The 18942-nt window shown below is 29.6% G+C and overlaps 1 protein-coding gene across 3 annotated transcripts; it reads left to right on the forward strand.

Moving 5' to 3' along the window:
* The first annotated feature begins 755 nt into the window (after positions 1-755).
* On the forward strand, positions 756-8195 carry LOC101506450 (probable beta-1,3-galactosyltransferase 8). 3 transcript variants are annotated; one of them, XM_004506305.4, is made up of 9 exons: positions 756-877; positions 3763-4006; positions 4430-4494; positions 4607-4806; positions 5471-5728; positions 5823-5910; positions 6013-6138; positions 7274-7383; positions 7864-8195. In XM_004506305.4, exons 2-9 carry the CDS (start codon positions 3851-3853, stop codon positions 8031-8033), a joined length of 1173 nt encoding a protein of 390 aa, XP_004506362.1. In that variant the 5' UTR covers positions 756-877; positions 3763-3850; the 3' UTR covers positions 8034-8195. The 3 variants fall into 3 exon arrangements, with proteins under 3 accessions (XP_004506362.1, XP_004506364.1, XP_004506363.1); XM_004506307.4 differs by having other exon boundaries at positions 7885-8195; XM_004506306.4 differs by having other exon boundaries at positions 4433-4494.
* Positions 8196-18942: the final 10747 nt, after the last annotated feature.

Raw genomic sequence — 18942 nt, forward strand, 5'->3', positions numbered from 1 at the left:
CTCATTTTTCAAAGAGAAACTTTTTATAATTTTGTAAACATGCCTAAAAAAATTCATTAAAAATACATGTTAACTTAATAAGATAAACTATAAATATTGTGTGCATCATAATTTTGAAAAGACTAAAAATTATAATTTTATTTTACATGGACTAAAATTAAAAAATTGAAACTTTTATAGAAATTAAAACATACTAAACCCTATCAAGTTTAATTTGACTCTTACTTTTTTGTTTTAGGTGATAATATAAGGTTATATATATCACATGTTCAAACAATTAGCTAACATATATGAACAAAATATAAAATAAAAATCAACAAGAAGTTTTTAATGAATATACGTATAGTGAAACAACAATAACACATAATTATTGATTCTAAACCTTTAACTTAAAATTTTATTAATGAAATAAATGTAATAATACTAACTACTAAACAAAAATTATAATTTTAGTACCCCTAAAAAATAGATAATGGATGATCGTTGATCCGACACATGTTCAGAACCACCCCTAATTATTAATACGTATTGCTCTCAATATGGGAGTGTTCACCTTTATATCATCTCCATTTTAATTTGTACAAAGTTAGTTTAGGCATCCAGCCAAATTTTGTACACACGTAATTGGTGTTAGAGAGATTGCCAACACAAATAAAGGAACAAAGTTATTTTCTTGTTGCATCATCAAAACCACATGATCGAACTGCCAATATCAATCAAAGCAAACCATATAGCTATAATAAATGGCATAAAATAGAGAACTAAAAATGGATACATTGTTAGAATTTGCTGCCAATGACACCTATATTATTATTCTGTTTTAAGAATTCTCAATCAAAATTGACATAGTCCCTAATCTTTCAACAAGCCATTTCGGGTAACTGTATACTTCATCTACTCTATTATGATACTCTATATATTATTTCATATTTATATTACTTAAAGTAATTGATAATCCCCCAATAAGTAGTTATTCATCAAAGCTTAAACTTTTAGGAATGACTAATAAGTATGTCTCATTTAGTTATTACACTTGTTTGGTTTGCACGATGGAGTAATTGGGAGTTATTCAAAAGTCTTTAGGATTTTGAACTTTGTTATTGTTCAAATATCTTAAGTTCTTTTTTTTTTTTTTTTTTACAAATTCAAATATCGTAAATTGGTTGGAATAGTCACTGTATTTAGTGGTTGATCCACGTGTCAGTATATATCAAATGTATTCCTTAAGTTTTAAAAATTAAAAATGATATATTAGTTTTTTAAAATGTTTTTTATAGGTCAAATTTAAAAATATTTTTTTACTCCTCTTATCTTTATATATCTTAAGAAAAATATTTCATTGACACACTTACACTCTTTTGATATTTTGAGAGAGAAAAAAATAGATAAAATAATGTGATATATATGATATGTTAGTGATGTGATATAAATAAGATAAAAAAAATTAAAGTATTGAATAAATATATGAAAATTATGGGTGTCTAAATATCATTTTGATATTTGAATTCATTCTCTCAATTGTAAATTCTATTATTCATTAAAAAAATACCGTAGTAGGCCTTTTTCTTTTCGCATAGCAGCTTTAATTCAAAAAAATTTAATATTGATTTATTTTGTAAAAATATTTATATTTTCATTTTTTAAAATTTATATTAATTTTATTATTTATAAAAATCTAAGAAACAATTGAAGTAAATAATTATTTATATTTCTTTAAAGAACAGAGATATTAAAAAAATATTTTTCATTTTTTATTAAAATAAATTTTCATTAATTAGCATTTTATTTTGTTTCAAATTTTGATAATAGTCATTCACTTTAAAAATTTCTTATTTAAATAAAATAAATACAATTTAAATAATAAAAAAAAATATTTTCTCAAAATAAACATAATACAAGAAATATCTCATCTTCTTTACCACAAGAGTCAGATGAGTCGAAATACTATCCAACCATCTAACTCCGAAAGTATGTTATTCAAAGTTAATTTTTGTCCTCACTACTTTCTTGATCCGTCAATGATAGGTCCTTGGTATTATTGTTTTTTTATAGTGTTAGCAATAATACTCTATTTAAAACTTTTTTTAATATACACTTGTTTATTAGAAAGAAATTATACGAGACTCATTGAACCTACCGCTATGAAACCACTTTTCTAGAGGTTGAATCCACGTGAACTTGTTTTTCCAACACTCCCCATCTAATTTTCTCTTTTCTTTGGCTATTTTATTTCTAAAAAATAAACTTTATTTATAAGCAAGACTAGCATTTTGATAGCTAACTGTTTTAGGCTATTACTTCATACACTTAGCTGTCCGTATATATTTAATTACTTCAAGTAATTGACAAAAATACAAAAAATGGCATTAAAATTAGCTTAGTTGTCTATGCTAAAGCAAGATAAACATGCTGCTTCACACTTTCATTGCTTCTTATATTAAACATCCCACGCATTCTCACGTGATATGCTCAAAACCAATGGCTATGATTACCTTGAAAATTGCATTAACCAGATTCTTCCGAAACACATAATTATATAAGTAGTGGAAGATCATTATATTCTTTTTTTAATATATTAAAGATTATAAGGTTTTTAAAAATAAAAAAAAAAACTACATCACAAGGTTTTTACTTATGACGTTAACAGTACATATTTTTAGGGTAACAGTACATTTTAACAATACATTTTTCTTGTAATATTTTGTTTTGGTATAATATCTTGTAATATTTTTAGTGGGTGAAATTCAACAATCACAGTAGTGCATTAGCAAATCATATTTCTTACTTATTGCGATCAAATTTCTGTGGGTAAATTTTGTTCAATTATACAATAAACGTTTGAAAACAAGTATCGGTGAATATTTTCCTTATATTAAAAAGTTTCATTTACTTTATTACTAATTTTGTAGGATCCATTTAGAGTAGTATGAGTCATACAAATTTTACCCAATTATGTAAAACAATTAGAAAACGAGGAATAATTTTTGTGTAGTGATAAGGTTTTGATTACAAGATTTAAATATAATTACAAAAATAGAAATGGTAGAAAGATAAAATAATTATATTATTATTATTATTATTATTATTATTATTATTATTATTATTATTATTATTATTATTAGTATTATTCAAATAATTAAATAGAATATATTTTTATGTGTATGCACTTAAATTTTGTGTCCAAAATATTGTGACCATAAAAATATTTTCTATTGACAAGTAGAAACAGATTCATGAGATGGCAAGAATAATCTCCAAACTTTCGATGTCGATCTTGTTGTCTGTGCCAATATTTTACAACGTAATTTATATCATCATCGTTATTAAACTTTATAACTTGTTTAATACGTAAAAACTAATGTGCATTGTTTAATCATATAAGTTAAACAATTTTTTATTAATATCACATTATATAATCGCTAAGATCTAGTTCAACTAACAAATATTAATTAGACAAGATTGATTTTACAGTACGAAATTTTTTACTATTTCAGATACGACAAAAGAGAAATTAAAATTAAATTTCACGTAACATTTAGTAATAATTTTTCCAATTGATTTATGGCACGTATTTTTTTAAAATTGCATTGTTAGCAGCTTCATTTACTTTATTCATGCGACCTAACACGGTAAATAGTTAGTGAATGTCCATGTGGGTGCCCATTCTCAATTGTTGTTATACCTACGCTATGCAAAAAAATACACTCTTTTTAAGTGTCTTTTATTTACTAACCTTTTTTTTTCATGAAAATCATCCCCTAGGCCCAATTTAAATTCAAGGTGCAACCATCACAAAGAAATTAAACTGGTCCCTTAATTGGCATTATTGTACATTAGTGAAATCAAAAACATGAGAGGAAAGCCAACTTCAGCAAAGACCATTTTGTTCCTATGCATTGCATGCTTTCTTGCTGGAACACTCTTCACTGGCCAGATGTGGACAAGTCCCTCCTCCAACCATGAAAGTGCAGTCCTACTAGCCAGACATGATGTTAATCACAAACGAGTGAGTACAGCAATTTTGTTTTTGTCTAAATTTCGCTTCTCTAAAGTGAGACATATTTATTCAATAATGTTTTTGTCTGAATTTAACTTCTCTAAAGTGAGACAAATTTATTTAATATAATTAAATAAGTAATTTTATTCAAAGTTGGTTCAAAAATTATCTTTTAAGTTATAATATATATATATATATGATCATAATTTGAACAAATGATTTTTTTTTTTGAATTAATTGTTAAGTGATTCACTTAATTTAGAGAAAACAAAAATCGCTTTTGAGCACTTCATTTTCGTTTTTTAAAAGTGTAAATCTCCTACTTTTTTTTTTGTGTACAATCTAAAGGTTTCCTACCATAGTAAGCAGTCATGTTTTAATTTTATTTAATTTTAGAAATAGATTATACGGTTTATTTTATTTTTGATGTAGAAGGTGATTGAAGGTGAATCGGGTGATGTAATGGAGGAAGTCACAAAGGCTCATCAAGCTATCAAGTAAGATATATAGCTGTTGTATTAAATTTAATTTTAAATGTAAAAATTTGATATAATCATTTTATTTAGAATAAATTGACATAATCATTTGGTGTGAAACAAAAATATATAGGTCTTTGGATAAGGCAATTTCAACGTTGGGAATGGAATTGACGGCATCTAAGACAAGCCAAATTACTGGTGGGCAGCCCTTGAAACAACATGCTGCTTCAAATCATAGTATACAGAAAGCATTTGTGGTGATTGGTATTAACACAGCTTTTAGTAGTAAAAGACGAAGAGATTCCATACGTGAAACATGGTTGCCCAAAGGTATTTATAAATTATAAATGTTACACTTTTTACTTGTCCAAAGGCTCTCTTTTAGTGACTATATTTTAATCTTAAAAATTAAATTTTTAATTTGTAAAAATATTATTTTAATGATAAAAAAATTATAAAATAAATTTTAAGTTTTATATAAAAAAATTATTTTACTTCTTATAAAAGAAATTCTTAATTTTTTAGTCTATAAAAAATTTATTTACTTTTAATTTTTATTTTAAGTTTTTTTTTAAAATATGATATTTGTATCTCCTGTAAAATCAAAATAGAAATTAGAAGTGAATAAAAAAATACTCCTAAAACTAATTTGTCAAAAAAAGTCATTTTTAATTTTGATTTATATTACTTGTTAAAACTATGTATGATCTAGTTACTACATTTACATTTATTATAATTGAAATATATCAATAGTTAAAAAATTAATTTAATAAAAACAAAATTTATTTTTATCAATTTTTTTAATCCATATGAAATAGTCAAGTGAGACTCTTACTATGAGATAGAGGGAAATTAAAATTAAACCTGTATTCAAATTTTATTATAATCAGAGGGCTAATTAATCAATGAAACAATAGTGAGACTCTTACTTTGATTAGCAGCAAATCGTGTTACCTATAATTACATTAATGAATTTAGTGAAAATTGAAAACAGGAAATAAGCTTAAGGAACTAGAGAAAGAAAAGGGAATAGTTGTACGGTTCATGATTGGACATAGCACGACAAAAGGAAGCATTCTTGATAAATCAATTGATGAAGAAGATGCAGAACACAAGGACTTCCTAAGGTTAGATCATGTTGAGGGCTACCATGAGTTATCTTCCAAGACACGACTCTTTTTTTCTACTGTTACTTCCTTGTGGGATGCTGATTTCTATGTCAAAGTTGATGATGACATACATGTAAATCTTGGTAAGTCTTTTCAATCTTACTATTCCAATTATTATATTTTTCTCTTAAACTATCTTTGGATCGTAAAATTGTAAATCCTCTGTTTATAATGCAGGTATGCTTGCGAGTACACTTGCCAAGTACAGATCAAGGCCCAGGGTTTACATTGGTTGCATGAAGTCTGGCCCAGTTTTATATCAAAAGTGAGGTTTTCTTGAATAAATAAATAAAAAGTCATTGTTATTGTTAAATTCATTAATTTACAGAATTTTATGTGAATTAGTTACTTTAAATTTTTTTAACAGAGGGGTAAAGTATCATGAGGCTGAGTACTGGAAGTTTGGAGAAGAAGGGAACAAGTATTTCAGACATGCCACAGGACAACTATATGCTATCTCTAGGGATCTTGCAGACTATATATCTATCAATTGGTAATTCATTTAATTTAACAATTTTTTAGGTTTGTTGAATTTTTTACCCTCATTTATTAAATTGATTACTTTCTTTCCTAATTTAGTTCTACTTATTATTGTATTGTCCCTTTAATGAAATATTTTTTGTTAAAGAAACAGAAAATATGTAAAATGTTTTTTATGACTAAAAATATGTAAAAAGTTATCCATCATAATAAATAGAAAGACATATTTATTTGTATAAAATAAAAAAGATAAATTTATCCCCACTTACATATTTAAAAAATTAACCTACTTTTCCATGTGAATTATAATAATTTGGCATATTTACTTACTTCGCATAATCTAGCCCTTCACTTTCACTTTATCTAATCTAATCACTTTTCCCCCTTATACTCAACATGTACTTCTTAACGAGTGTATCTTTCCACCATAATGCACTCCTAAATTTATGTGTGTAGAATGAGAGGAAAAGTGAAACTAACTAAAAAAACTAAGGGGGCAAAGTGGTTTTGAACCCAAAGAAAATGGGAAGGTACAAAATCCCAATAGCAGCCACCCAAAAAATCTTACCCATTTTTTGAGTGAGGCTTACATTGTGTTCGCAAAATTATGAGTAAGTTAACTACAAACTAACTAAAATAAATTATGTGCACTTTATTAACTATGCTCTACACGGTTAAAAAAAAAAAAACAAATTTAAGGGTATAGAATTCTTAAAATACTAGTTCGCTCTACATTATAAAATTTAGAAACACAAAAAAAAAAAAAAAGACTTATAATCCAAAATCCTACTCAAATTTTAGGGACGAAAACAATGTTTAAATTTTTGACAAAAAAATTATAGACAGATTTTCAATGTTATTTACAAAAAATTTATATAAATTATAATTTAAATAAAAAAATTGAGATGACTCGACAATATCAAATGTCCAATTTTTAAAACTGAAACATTATCATCAAAATATTTGAGATGACTCTGACAATATACGTGATTAATTTTAATTGATTCCGATATTTCCTACAATTATCCCAAATGAACTTAGAATTCCCAAATTCTTTAGTTATCAATTGACTGTTGAGTAAAAAATTAATTAATTAATTAAGTGCTACTAGTTTATTATATGAGCATGGAATGCAATTTATATTGCAGGCCCATATTACATAGATACGCAAATGAAGACGTATCACTTGGAGCATGGTTATTGGGCTTAGAAGTTGAACATATTGATGAACGCTCCATGTGTTGCGGTACACCTCCAGGTCAGTTGTTATGCCTTTTTCTTTTTCTTTCTCTTTTTTGATTAAATGTTATGCCTTCTTTCTTTTTTGAATATTACTTAAGATTTGGTTATATTATTAAACTTAAGTTTTTCCCTTTTTTTTTATAAATTAAGTTTTTTTCTTTAATATCACTAAATATAAATACTCTTTTAAATTATTAGATATATTTTTCCAAATATTTCTCTTATTAATATTATTAATTTATCTTTGAAATTTGATTAATGATAAAAATTATTTTTTTGATTTGTGCAAAAGAATCTTAAAAGAATGTATTTCCTCTATCTTACAATAAGTTATTCATTTGTACACATACAAATATTTTACATAAAACTTTTCTTTCATTTTTTGATCTGTGCCCCTAATAAGGCTTTTTTTTTTTTTTCCTGAACCCTAAGGAAGGCTCTTATTAGCATTAATATTAACGATTTTAATATAATAAAAACAATTTCAATTTTTTAGGTGTGTTGTTTTTTGAAGCAGATTGTGAGTGGAAGGCAAAGGCAGGAAATGTGTGTGTGGCTTCTTATGATTGGAAATGCAGTGGTATTTGCAAGTCTGTCGAGAGAATGAAAGATATTCACAAAGCTTGCGGGGAGGGAGATGGAGCTGTTTGGAACGTCCAAATCTAAATCACAAGTTGTTAATTACATCTGGGAGACCCAAAAAAAGAAAACAAATTTTTATTACTTCTGCATGAACAGCCATTGAATACATCTTCATTTTAGTATTTTTAGAGCAAAATTGTCACCTTAAGACAGTTTTTATGGTATCCCATCATTTTGTTTGTTTGACTTGTTTTTCCAAAATAGTTAATCTCCCTTGCTATATTTTTCAATTTATTGTTAATTAATTGAAAATTACTTTATATTTAAATTAAACGCTTTAAAGTTTAAAATACCTACGTGGATAAGAAAAATTATGAAAATAAAATATCTTAGTGAATAACACGTGTTAAAAATTAAAAAAAAAAATAGAAAGAAAAAAAATTCAAAATTATAGTTACTCTAATTTAAACCGTAACATATGATAGGACACGATATGCATTATAAAAAAAAGACCCTTGCTATTAATATGCTTGTTTATTTTTATTTGAATAATGCTAACAATATATACATTTTAAAGTTTTTCAGTTTTAATTACTAATTTTAAAATGATTTATTTAGTCACTTTTTTTAAAAGAATTTTTTTATTGCCACGGAACAATTGCCTAGTTTAGCACTTGTATCAACGTGATTTTCTTCAAAGACGAAATTGTGTTTCATTATAAGTTACTTGTAGATATATGTAAAAGAATATATTTTAGCAATTTGAGAAATTGATAGATTTAGCGATTACCTTTGCAAGAGTTGATTTTGTTTTCAAGATTATAAGTCACTTTCTTTTATAGAGGTGATTTCGTTTTTCTTCGATTTCGTTTTCCTTCAGAAATTTTAGGGTTGATAGAGGTTGAGATTTGGGGGTTTTCAGAAATTTTAGGGTTAAGAAAGGAACACACGCAAGGCTAAGAAAGGAATACACGCGGGAGTGACAAATGAAATTACAAAATCTAGAAAATGAAACACGAGAGAGGTTTATGCTTTAAACGACGACGACGGTTGATTAAAACCGCCCCAGGAACCGTCGCAAACTGGTGGTGAGGGTGAAAAACGACACTCGTGTGCTTTATATGGTGGCGGCGGTTGACAAAAACTGCCCCAGGAACCGTCGCAATGTGGTGGTGAGGGCGGTTATTTCAGAACCGTCGCATGCAAATGTCGCAAACTTCAAAAATTCTTGTAGTGATTCTTGTGTTTCATGGCTGTTTTATTTGTAATAAATAGGCTTAATTGCAGTTTTGGTCCCCCTATTTTAACCGAATCGCAAAAGTAGTCCCCCCATTTTGTTTCTCCCCAGTTTTGGTCCCCCAAGCAGAATTTTGGTCCAAAACTTGATGAAATTTCATTTTTTTTGCATTTATTTAAGTCACACAATGCCTCAAGATCTCATTTGCAACAATTGTACCTGAAATATATGACCATAAATGGTGTAGTACGGCTTTAAAAAATAAAATTTCATCAAGTTTTGGACTAAAATTCTGTTTGGGGGACCAAAACTGGGGAGAAACAAAATGGAGGGACTACTTTCGTTTTTCAGCTAAAATAGGGGGACCAAAACTGCAATTAAGCCTAATAAATAATACCAATCTTTCCTAAAAGAGTTATGCTAATAGCTACGAAGACAAAGCGAAGTTTAACGATAATACTAAAAAAACTAATCACACATAGAGAAAATGGTCAATAACAAAATAATTGTGAAACCAAAAAGTAATAACAATTGAATAACATGACATTTTGCCTATTTCATTTAAATATTTCTCATAACATTCATCATTCTTGTTTTTTGAAATAATGTTATGATTAGTTTAAAATCACCATAAGTGTTTAAAATATCTCCTCTTATCAATATTGATAGGAATGAGGAAGTTGGGCCTAGAGAGCACTTAGTCACACTTGAGGAGGTTGTGGACATGCTCAAAATATGGAGGGTATACTAAAGGAAGCATGTAAAGAATTAGTGAAAGGATCTAGAAGATTGAGCTAACATGTGGTTGAGGTAAGAGTTAGTTATATAAGAGAATAATGTGGTGTAAAAGAATCATCTAAGAATTCTCTTATAGGGAAGAGAGTATTCTCTTGTGGGAGCCACTTGGCTAGGCTAGTAATATCTCTCTACTAGAATGGTTTTTCTTTTCTGTTCTACTGTAATTCCTCCATTGAAATATCAATAAAATTCCATCAACTTACTTCATTATTCTTGTGAAGCTATTAAATTTCTTACATGGTGAAGCTTTACAATTACAACTATGTTCATTTTCATCATCTTTCCAATACAACAAGCAATCATTTATACACAAATCTTTTTATAATCAAGGCCTAAATCTCTAATAATGACTTTTATTTTATTAAAAGATTCAAGAATGTTTAGATTAGACATGACTTATTTTAGTAACTTCAAAACAACATTGAATGATGTATTGTTCCACTCATGAATACACTTTAACAAGTAAAGTCAAATTATAAATGACAAAATCGAAATAATTTTGCATCATGGATAAATTTTTGTTTTGCCTCATTAATCAAATTATAAAACTTCTTAGCATCCTCGTTAGGATATTTATTGCCTCCCTCTACTTCTACCACATGTGTAAATTGTCAAAGTAAGTCATCAATGTGTGATTTTGATCTTCCATTTCATCATCAATTTACATAGGGATCATTGTGTGATTTTGATCTTCCATTTCATCATCAATTTTCATAGGAAATAATATGCATTCTTTTTGGTTTACACAATTATCGTAACCTTGTAGAAATCCAAGCCTATTAGGTGATCACGAATCATTTTTATTTTTTTTCTAATAATAATTTTCACACTAAGCACAAGGATGTAAAATGTTGTGTGCTTGAGGTTGTATTTTGATGAAGTCAAAATCTAAAAATAATTATGCACCTTTCCTATAAATTGAATTAAGCCTATATATGTCCACTCTTTGTCCATAACTTCAAATCTAACAACAAATATACCAAATAGATCGAAGTTAAGCACAATTGAAATTATAACATCTACACAACTTGAAGATTTATAATAAAATAAAATAAAAATGCAATGCAAATTGAAGTATATTATAAATGCAAAGGACTTTAGCAATCTAACCATAAACTATTGAACAATCTAAATTTGACAAGTGAATTTGCTGACCAAATAAAGGAAGATTGGTTTCTAAACTCACTAATGGAAAAATGCACTTTCAATCACAATATATTTCACAAGTAAAAACAATACTTTTTATACAACTAAAATTCTTCATGATAAAATAAGTCTAAATCGTATGCATCAAATCGTATCAAATATATATATTGTGGATACATATTCTCGGTCGATGTAACATCAGTCATCCTTTTGAGTTTTAATTTATATGATCAAATTGTATGCATGAACCATGATGTGTGGTTAGGGATGCACAACATAATCAGTTATCAAATCAAAATCATAATAGATGGTCTAAGATTTTCTTACCATAAAAACCGATAGACTCTTTTCCATAAAAATAAAATAAAAATATCAGTAAATAAATTTTAATGTTTAAGTCTGTGAGTCAGTAGCTCTCTTTAACTTTATAATTGAAATCTTTGTTTGTGTCTTATTTACTTTTAATCTTATAATGATTATAGTCAGAGGTATCAATTTCACAATGCCTTAAAATCTAAGCCTTAACCCATATGTTAGAGTTAAAAAACTCCAAAATAAAATATAGCCCCATTCACCGGATCTCCCAATTCTAAACTTGATCCACAAGTTCAAAATGTTTTTCTCAATATTTATTTTTTTGAATTTGTTTTTCAGGAAAGTTTTTCTAGAAAATTATTCTCCCAAACAATCTTTCTAAAAAAAATATTATTATTATTATTTAATAGATAAATATTATTTTCTTAAACTTTATTTTTTTTATATAACATGACCTCAAAAATTATTAAGTGACAAAACAGTGGGCCATAAAATCCCCTAACCTAAATCCATAAAAAAAGACATGTGATTAGAACAAAAAATAAACTATCTTAAGAGGGACCATAATATGAAGAACTTAACAGGGGTTTAAATATTTTGAGCTTTTTCTACCGCTCTAAATTTATGCGTGGATTGTACATGTTATTGTGAGGTAAAAGTAAAGAAGCAAGAAAAGTGAACAATATTAATGAAAAAGAAATAGTATTTTATTTTTTTTAAAAGCAAATCATTGGAATTGATGATGATTTTAATAAAAGTTTGTTGAAAATAATGATAACATTTATGAGAGTTAGTGTTGTTGTAAATTGAAAAATAAGAAAGTCTCACATAGGAAGGATATCACACACTAGTATGGTACATAAGGTGAAGGTATGGTACTTGAAGTATGCCTCAAGGGGTACCCCAATTTTGTAAAGGAGGGACAACACAAGCAAAATTGACCGCCACAGACGCACGCGTGATGCCACCGCCCAACCGGTCGGTTGGCTTGTACCTGGGCATGAGCCTTGGTTTTTGCTACGTGGTGTATTATTTTTTAGCATATCAAAATTAATTTTTTTATTTAATTAAATGAATGCTTGCGTTTTTATCTCTAATTGGTACGTTAATTACGTATTTCCCTCCACCGAGTCAACATTCAACATCTGATCCAGTCAGTTCTTTGGCCCCGAATTCGCGCTTAATTACTGGTCTCGCGTATCTGTTATTGTTAGGTCTAAAACCTAAGTCAAGTTTGAGGGCATGTATTGTGGTTAAACGAAATGTGGCACACGTTTTGGTGGTCAAACAAATTATGGCGCACGTTTCTTTGGTCAAATCCTAAATATTTGAGCATACGTTTAGTGAATCAGACCTAATGGATTGCACTGTTCTTTCTAATCCAGTTACGAATTTTATCTATAAATATAGTGTTCTCCTCAGTTGAAAGGACACACCAAAAGTTCTTCGTATCTGAGGCTTTTCTCACTTCTCACTATCCTTACTCGCTTCTTTTATTTCTTTTGAATGGTCTTAGTGTCATATTACGACTGATAGTCATCAGACTGCCATATTGTGGGTGTAATTCTAAAACGGTTTTCTACAATGCAGAAGAACTCCGATACAGTGATATGGGCTGTTTTATCTTGGGGACTTCGTGGTTGATAGTCTGCCTTGCACCTTTTGGGCAGTGCCTCGAAACGTCTTAAAGAGAGCGACTTAATCCGCGACTTAACCCAGTAATATTGTCGGTGGCATAAATTGTTTTTTCAAAGTTTTTGAAATCAAAAACTAACATTTTTAAGACGTTTCCATACTGCCATGTCTACCGACGAAATTACTGGGACAGGATCACCTGCTTCTGACTACAACAAACTATTTCAATTTGAGGGAAGTCACTTCAAACGATGGCACCAAAAGATGTTATTTTTTCTAACCACAAAAAAGCTTGCTAACGTTCTGAAGGATGAAATTCCTATTATTCCATAAACAGATGACCAAACAGAAAAGGATAAGAAAGCTACTGAATTAACCCAATGAAAAAATAATGATTACTTATGTAAGAATTATTATCTCAATAGACTTGCTGATGATTTGTATGATTACTACGGTTCCGACAACAAAACTGCTAATTAGATTTGGGATGCTCTTAAGAAGAAATATGATATTGAGGAAGCTGGAGTCAAAAAGTATGATGTTAGTTGCTACCTCAAATATCAAATGACAAATGAAAAATCAGTGGAAGCTCAATCTCATGAAATTCAGAAAATTGCACACGAGATTATCTCTGAAGATATGCCCCTAGATGAACAATTTCAAATTGTTGCCATTATTTACAAACTGTCTCTTGCTTGGAAATATTTTAAAAATTCTCTCAGGCATAAAAGGAAAGAATTCTCTCTAGAAAGTCTGATAACCCGCCTTAGAATTGAGGAGGAATCCCGAAAGCAAGACCGAAAAATGAAGTTTTTCTTGTGGCAAATAACAAGAAAAAGAAATTCATCGGAGGAGTTCTTAAGTCAAACGGCAAAACAACTAAAGATTCAGAACCGCAACTTAAAAGCTAGCAACAAGAATGGGAACCCTCCAAAGGTCCCAATTATAAGGCAGCAACCACCTCCTGGAAATGACCCTCGCCCACCTTTTCTCTGTTTTTGTTGTGGGAAAGAGGGTCATATGACACGCAAGTTTAGAAGCAAGTCTGGCCCTTCTAATCAGGCTAACCTCACAAAAGAGCAATTCATTGATACGATAACTGAAATCAACCTTGTTGGTGGAACAGATGGATGGTGGATAGACACTAGCGTTTCACGCCATGTCTATTATGGTCATGTTATGTTTAAAACATACTTTGCTGCTGAAGATAAGAAAGTGTTGTTGGGAAATTCCCACACCACTAATGTTGTTGGTATTGGAGATGTGGAACTAATACTCACCTCTGAAAAGACCTTAATTCTGAAGAATGTCATGCACACTCCAAAAATAAGGAAGAATCTGGTTTCTGGATTTCTTCTCAATAAGGCATGGTTTACTCAGTCTATAGGGGCAAATTTGTACATCATTTCTAAATATGGTATTTTTGTTGGGAAAGGGTACACCACTGATAGCATGTTTAAATTAAATGTTGAATTCAATAAAATGTCTCCTTATGCTTACATGTTGTGTGATTTTAATATTTGGCATGCTAGATTCTATCATATGAAGAAACGCGTAATTTCAAACTTAAGTAACCTAGGTATGAATTCCAAAGTTATCTTTAAAGGATTTTGAAAAATGTGATTTTTGCATTCAAGCTAAAATAACTAAGAGTTCACATAAAACATTAGTTAGAGAATCTGAACCTTTAGATTTAATACACTCTGATATATGTGAAATTGATGGGACGTTAACCAGAAATAGAAAGTGTTACTTCATCACTTTAATTGACGATTGCTCAGATTACACTTTTGTGTATCTAATGAAAAATTAAAGTGAAGTGTTTGACATGTTTAAGATCTTTGTAACTGAAATTGAAAATCAATTTAGTAAAAAGATTAAGAGGTTTCGTAGTGATAGAGGAACATAGTATGATTCTAGTTTAGTTAATGTGTTTTATAAAACTCAAGGAATTATACATGAAACTACTGCACCATATTCACCTGAAATGAATGGTAAAGCTGAAAGAAAGAATAGAACTCATATTGAACTAGTTGTTGTTATTATGCTTAACTCTGGTGTTGCATCTCACTGGTGGAGGGAAATTATTTTGACTGTTTTCTATGTTTTGAGTAGAGTATCCAAATCTAAAAACAAAACATCTCCTTATGAGATAATGAAGAAAAGACAACCTAACTTGTCTCATCTTCGAACATGGGGTTGTCTGACTTATGTCAGAATCCCCGATTCCAAGAGAATTAAACTCACTAGTAGAGCCTATGAATGTGTATTCATTAGGTATGCAGTAAACAATAAAGCGTATAGGTTCTACGACCTAAATGCGAAAGTAATCATATAATCAAATGATGTTGACTTCTATGAAAATAAATTCCTTTTCAAATCAAGAAATAGTGGGGGCAATGAACCTAGTCAAGTTCCTAAGACAAGGAGCATTGAAAGCAACCGTCAAGGAGAAATAGAAACTCGAATAAGTAAGAGAGTTAGAGTTGCTAAAGATTATGGACCCGATTATACGACCTATAACTTAGAAGAGGATCCTACAAATTTAAAAGAAGTTGTGTCATCTTTGGATGCAGATTTATGGCAAGAAGTTATAAACGATGAAATGGATTATCTAGAGTCTAACAAGACCTGGCATTTAGTATACTTGCCTCCCGGTTGCAAAGCAATAGGTTGCAAATGGATCTTGAAAAAGAAACTAAAATCTAATGGAATTGTTGATAAATACAAGGCACGCTTTATAGCCAAAGGTTTTAGACAAAGAGAAAATATAGATTTCTTTGACACTTTTTCACCAGTCACTAGAATAACATCCATTAGAGTGGTCATATCACTTGCGGCTATTCATAACCTGGTGATACACCAGATGGATGTTAAAACAGCCTTTTTAAATGGTGACCTTGAAGAAGAAATTTATATGGAACAACCTGAAGGTTTTGTAATTCATGGACAAGAAGATAAGGTATGTAAGTTAGATAAGTCTTTGTATGGTCTTAAACAAGCTCCTAAGCAATGGCATGAAAATTTTGATAAATTGATTATATCGAATGAGTTTAAAGTGAATGAAAGTGACAAATGTATTTATTACAAATTTGAAAATGACATTTGCACTATCATATGTCTCTATGTGGACAACTTACTCATATTTGGTTCAAACATTTATGTTGTAAATAATGTGAAATCTTTGTTGAGTAACAACTTTGACATGAAAGACCTCGGAGAAGCAAATGTAATCCTTGGAATCAAGATTACTAGGTCACCAAAGGGAATTTGTTTGGATCAATCTCATTATGTTAAAAATATCCTAAAGTAATATAATAACTTTGACTGTAAACCTGCTTTCACACCATACGATCCAAGTGTGAAACTTTTCAAGAACACTGGTGAAGGTGTTAGACAAACTGAATATGCAAGCATCATTGGCAGTCTTATGTATGCCACTGATTGTACTAGACCCGATATTGCCTACGTTGGGGATTGTTGTGCAGGTTTACTAGTAGACCTAGTATGGAGCATTGGCACGCTATCGAAAGAGTCATGAGATACCTTAAAAGGACCATGAGTCTCGGATTAAATTATCAGAGATTTCCTGTCATCCTTGAAGGATAAAACGATGTTGTTTGGAACGCCTTATCAAATGACTCCAAAGCAACCAGTGGCTATATTTTTAGTATAGTCGGTGGTGTTGTATCATGGAAATCAAAGAAATTGACAATATTGGCTCAGTCTACTATGAAGTCTAAAATGATAGTACTAGCTACTACTAGTGAAGAAGCAAGTTGGTTGAGATGTTTGCTAGTAGAGATCCCTTTGTGGGAAAAACCTCTACCAACAGTGTTGATCCACTGCGATAGTACTGCAGCTATTACAAAAATTGAGAGTCGTTATTACAACGGTAAGAGACGACAAATACGTCGTAAGCACATCATTGTTAGAGAATTACTTTCTAAAGGAGTTGTTATAGTGAATCATGTACGCACTGATGATAATTTAGTAGATCCTTTGACGAAAGGATTAGCTAGAAAGAAATTCCTAATTACATCCAAAAAGATAGGACTATTGCATATAGATAAATAAGTCACTTATGATGATAACCCGGCCTAAAAGACTAGAGATCCCAAGAATTAGGTTCAATGGGTAATAACAAGTCATATTGATAAGAAATAAACATGTTATATTACATATGAAAGAAGCATAATTCCTGAAGCGAAAAAAGGATGAGATAATAGAAACTCTTAATGAGATCTATACTCTATGTGAAGTAGAGTACCTAGCTACAGGAGTACTCTTGATAGACTCACTTATATGAATATGGAAGTGGGGCCGCTTCCTATGGAATTTCGAGGCAGAATTCTTAGAGCGTTCACTATATTGAGATACACGTGTGTGGCCATAAAGGGATTTTGAGAATACACCTAAATGAAAAGGATGTGTGTGAGTTTGATGTCAAAGATAGAGTTTGTAAGACCCATAATTTTAAAGTACCCTTTATGTATTTTTGGTGTATTTTGGATTTTGGCTCGGAGACTTTTTAGTCAAAGTTAATAATATTTTGGAGTTTTTATAATCAAAAAGATATTTTGATGCCGATTAGAATTTCTCGTCGATAAATAAATTGAATTAAGCGCAGTGAATCCTTTACGGAGAACTTAATGCGTTACGGGTGAAACGGTAATTTAACAAATACCTAGATATTTTGAGATATTTGTTAAGTTATATTTTTTTTTTATATATATATATATATATATATATACGTTTGCTTGGAGAGAAAAAGAAAGGAAAACTAGAAGGAAGGAAAAGGAAAAGAAAATAGTATAAAAGGAAGGAAGGAAAAAGGAAGAAAGGAAAAACAAAGGAAAGAAAAAGAAAGGAAGGAAAACCCGAAATTGTCCATCTTCTTCCTCTGCGACCGCGAGCCATTTTTCCCTCCTTCTCCCGTTTTCATTTTCGTCGCTTCCTTTTCTTCAAAACTAGTAACCCAAGGTTGGGTGAGAGTTAGAACAAGGATTTCGCAACTCCACTCTTCCTCTTTGATCCGAAAACGAAGAAAAACGGTATTTGAGATTTGAAAATCATTAAGATAAATCGGTATTAAGAATGGGGAATCTCTTAATATGTCTGTTTGCTTAACGTTTTGTTTTGAAAATCATTAAGATAAATCGGTATTAAGAATGGGGAATCTCTTAATATGTCTGTTTGCTTAACGTTTTGTTTTGAAAATCATTAAGATAAATCGGTATTAAGAATGGGGAATCTCTTAATATGTCTGTTTGCTTAACGTTTTGTTTTGAAAATCATTAAGATAAATCGGTATTAAGAATGGGGAATCTCTTAATGACTCGTTTACTGAATGTTTTGTGTGAAAATCGTTTAAGTCAAAAGTATATTAAGAATGGGGAATCTCTTAATATGTCTGTTTGCTTAACGTTTTGTTTTGAAAATCATTAAGATAAATCGGTATTAAGAATGGGGAATCTCTTAATATGTCTGTTTGCTTAACGTTTTGTTTTGAAAATCATTAAGATAAATCGGTATTAAGAATGGGGAATCTCTTAATGACTCGTTTACTGAATGTTTTGTGTGAAAATCGTTTAAGTCAAAAGTATATTAAGAATGGGGAATCTCTTAATATGTCTGTTTGCTTAACGTTTTGTTTTGAAAATATTAAGATAAATCGGTATTAAGAATGGGGAATCTCTTAATATGTCTGTTTGCTTAACGTTTTGTTTTGAAAATCATTAAGATAAATCGGTATTAAGAATGGGGAATCTCTTAATGACTTATTTATTTAATGTTGTTTTGAAAATCGTTTAAGTTAAATGGATATTAAAAATGGGGAATCTTTTAATATATGCATTTGCT

Source organism: Cicer arietinum, chromosome 6, assembly GCF_000331145.2.
Source record: "Cicer arietinum cultivar CDC Frontier isolate Library 1 chromosome 6, Cicar.CDCFrontier_v2.0, whole genome shotgun sequence".
NCBI lineage: Eukaryota > Viridiplantae > Streptophyta > Magnoliopsida > Fabales > Fabaceae > Cicer > Cicer arietinum.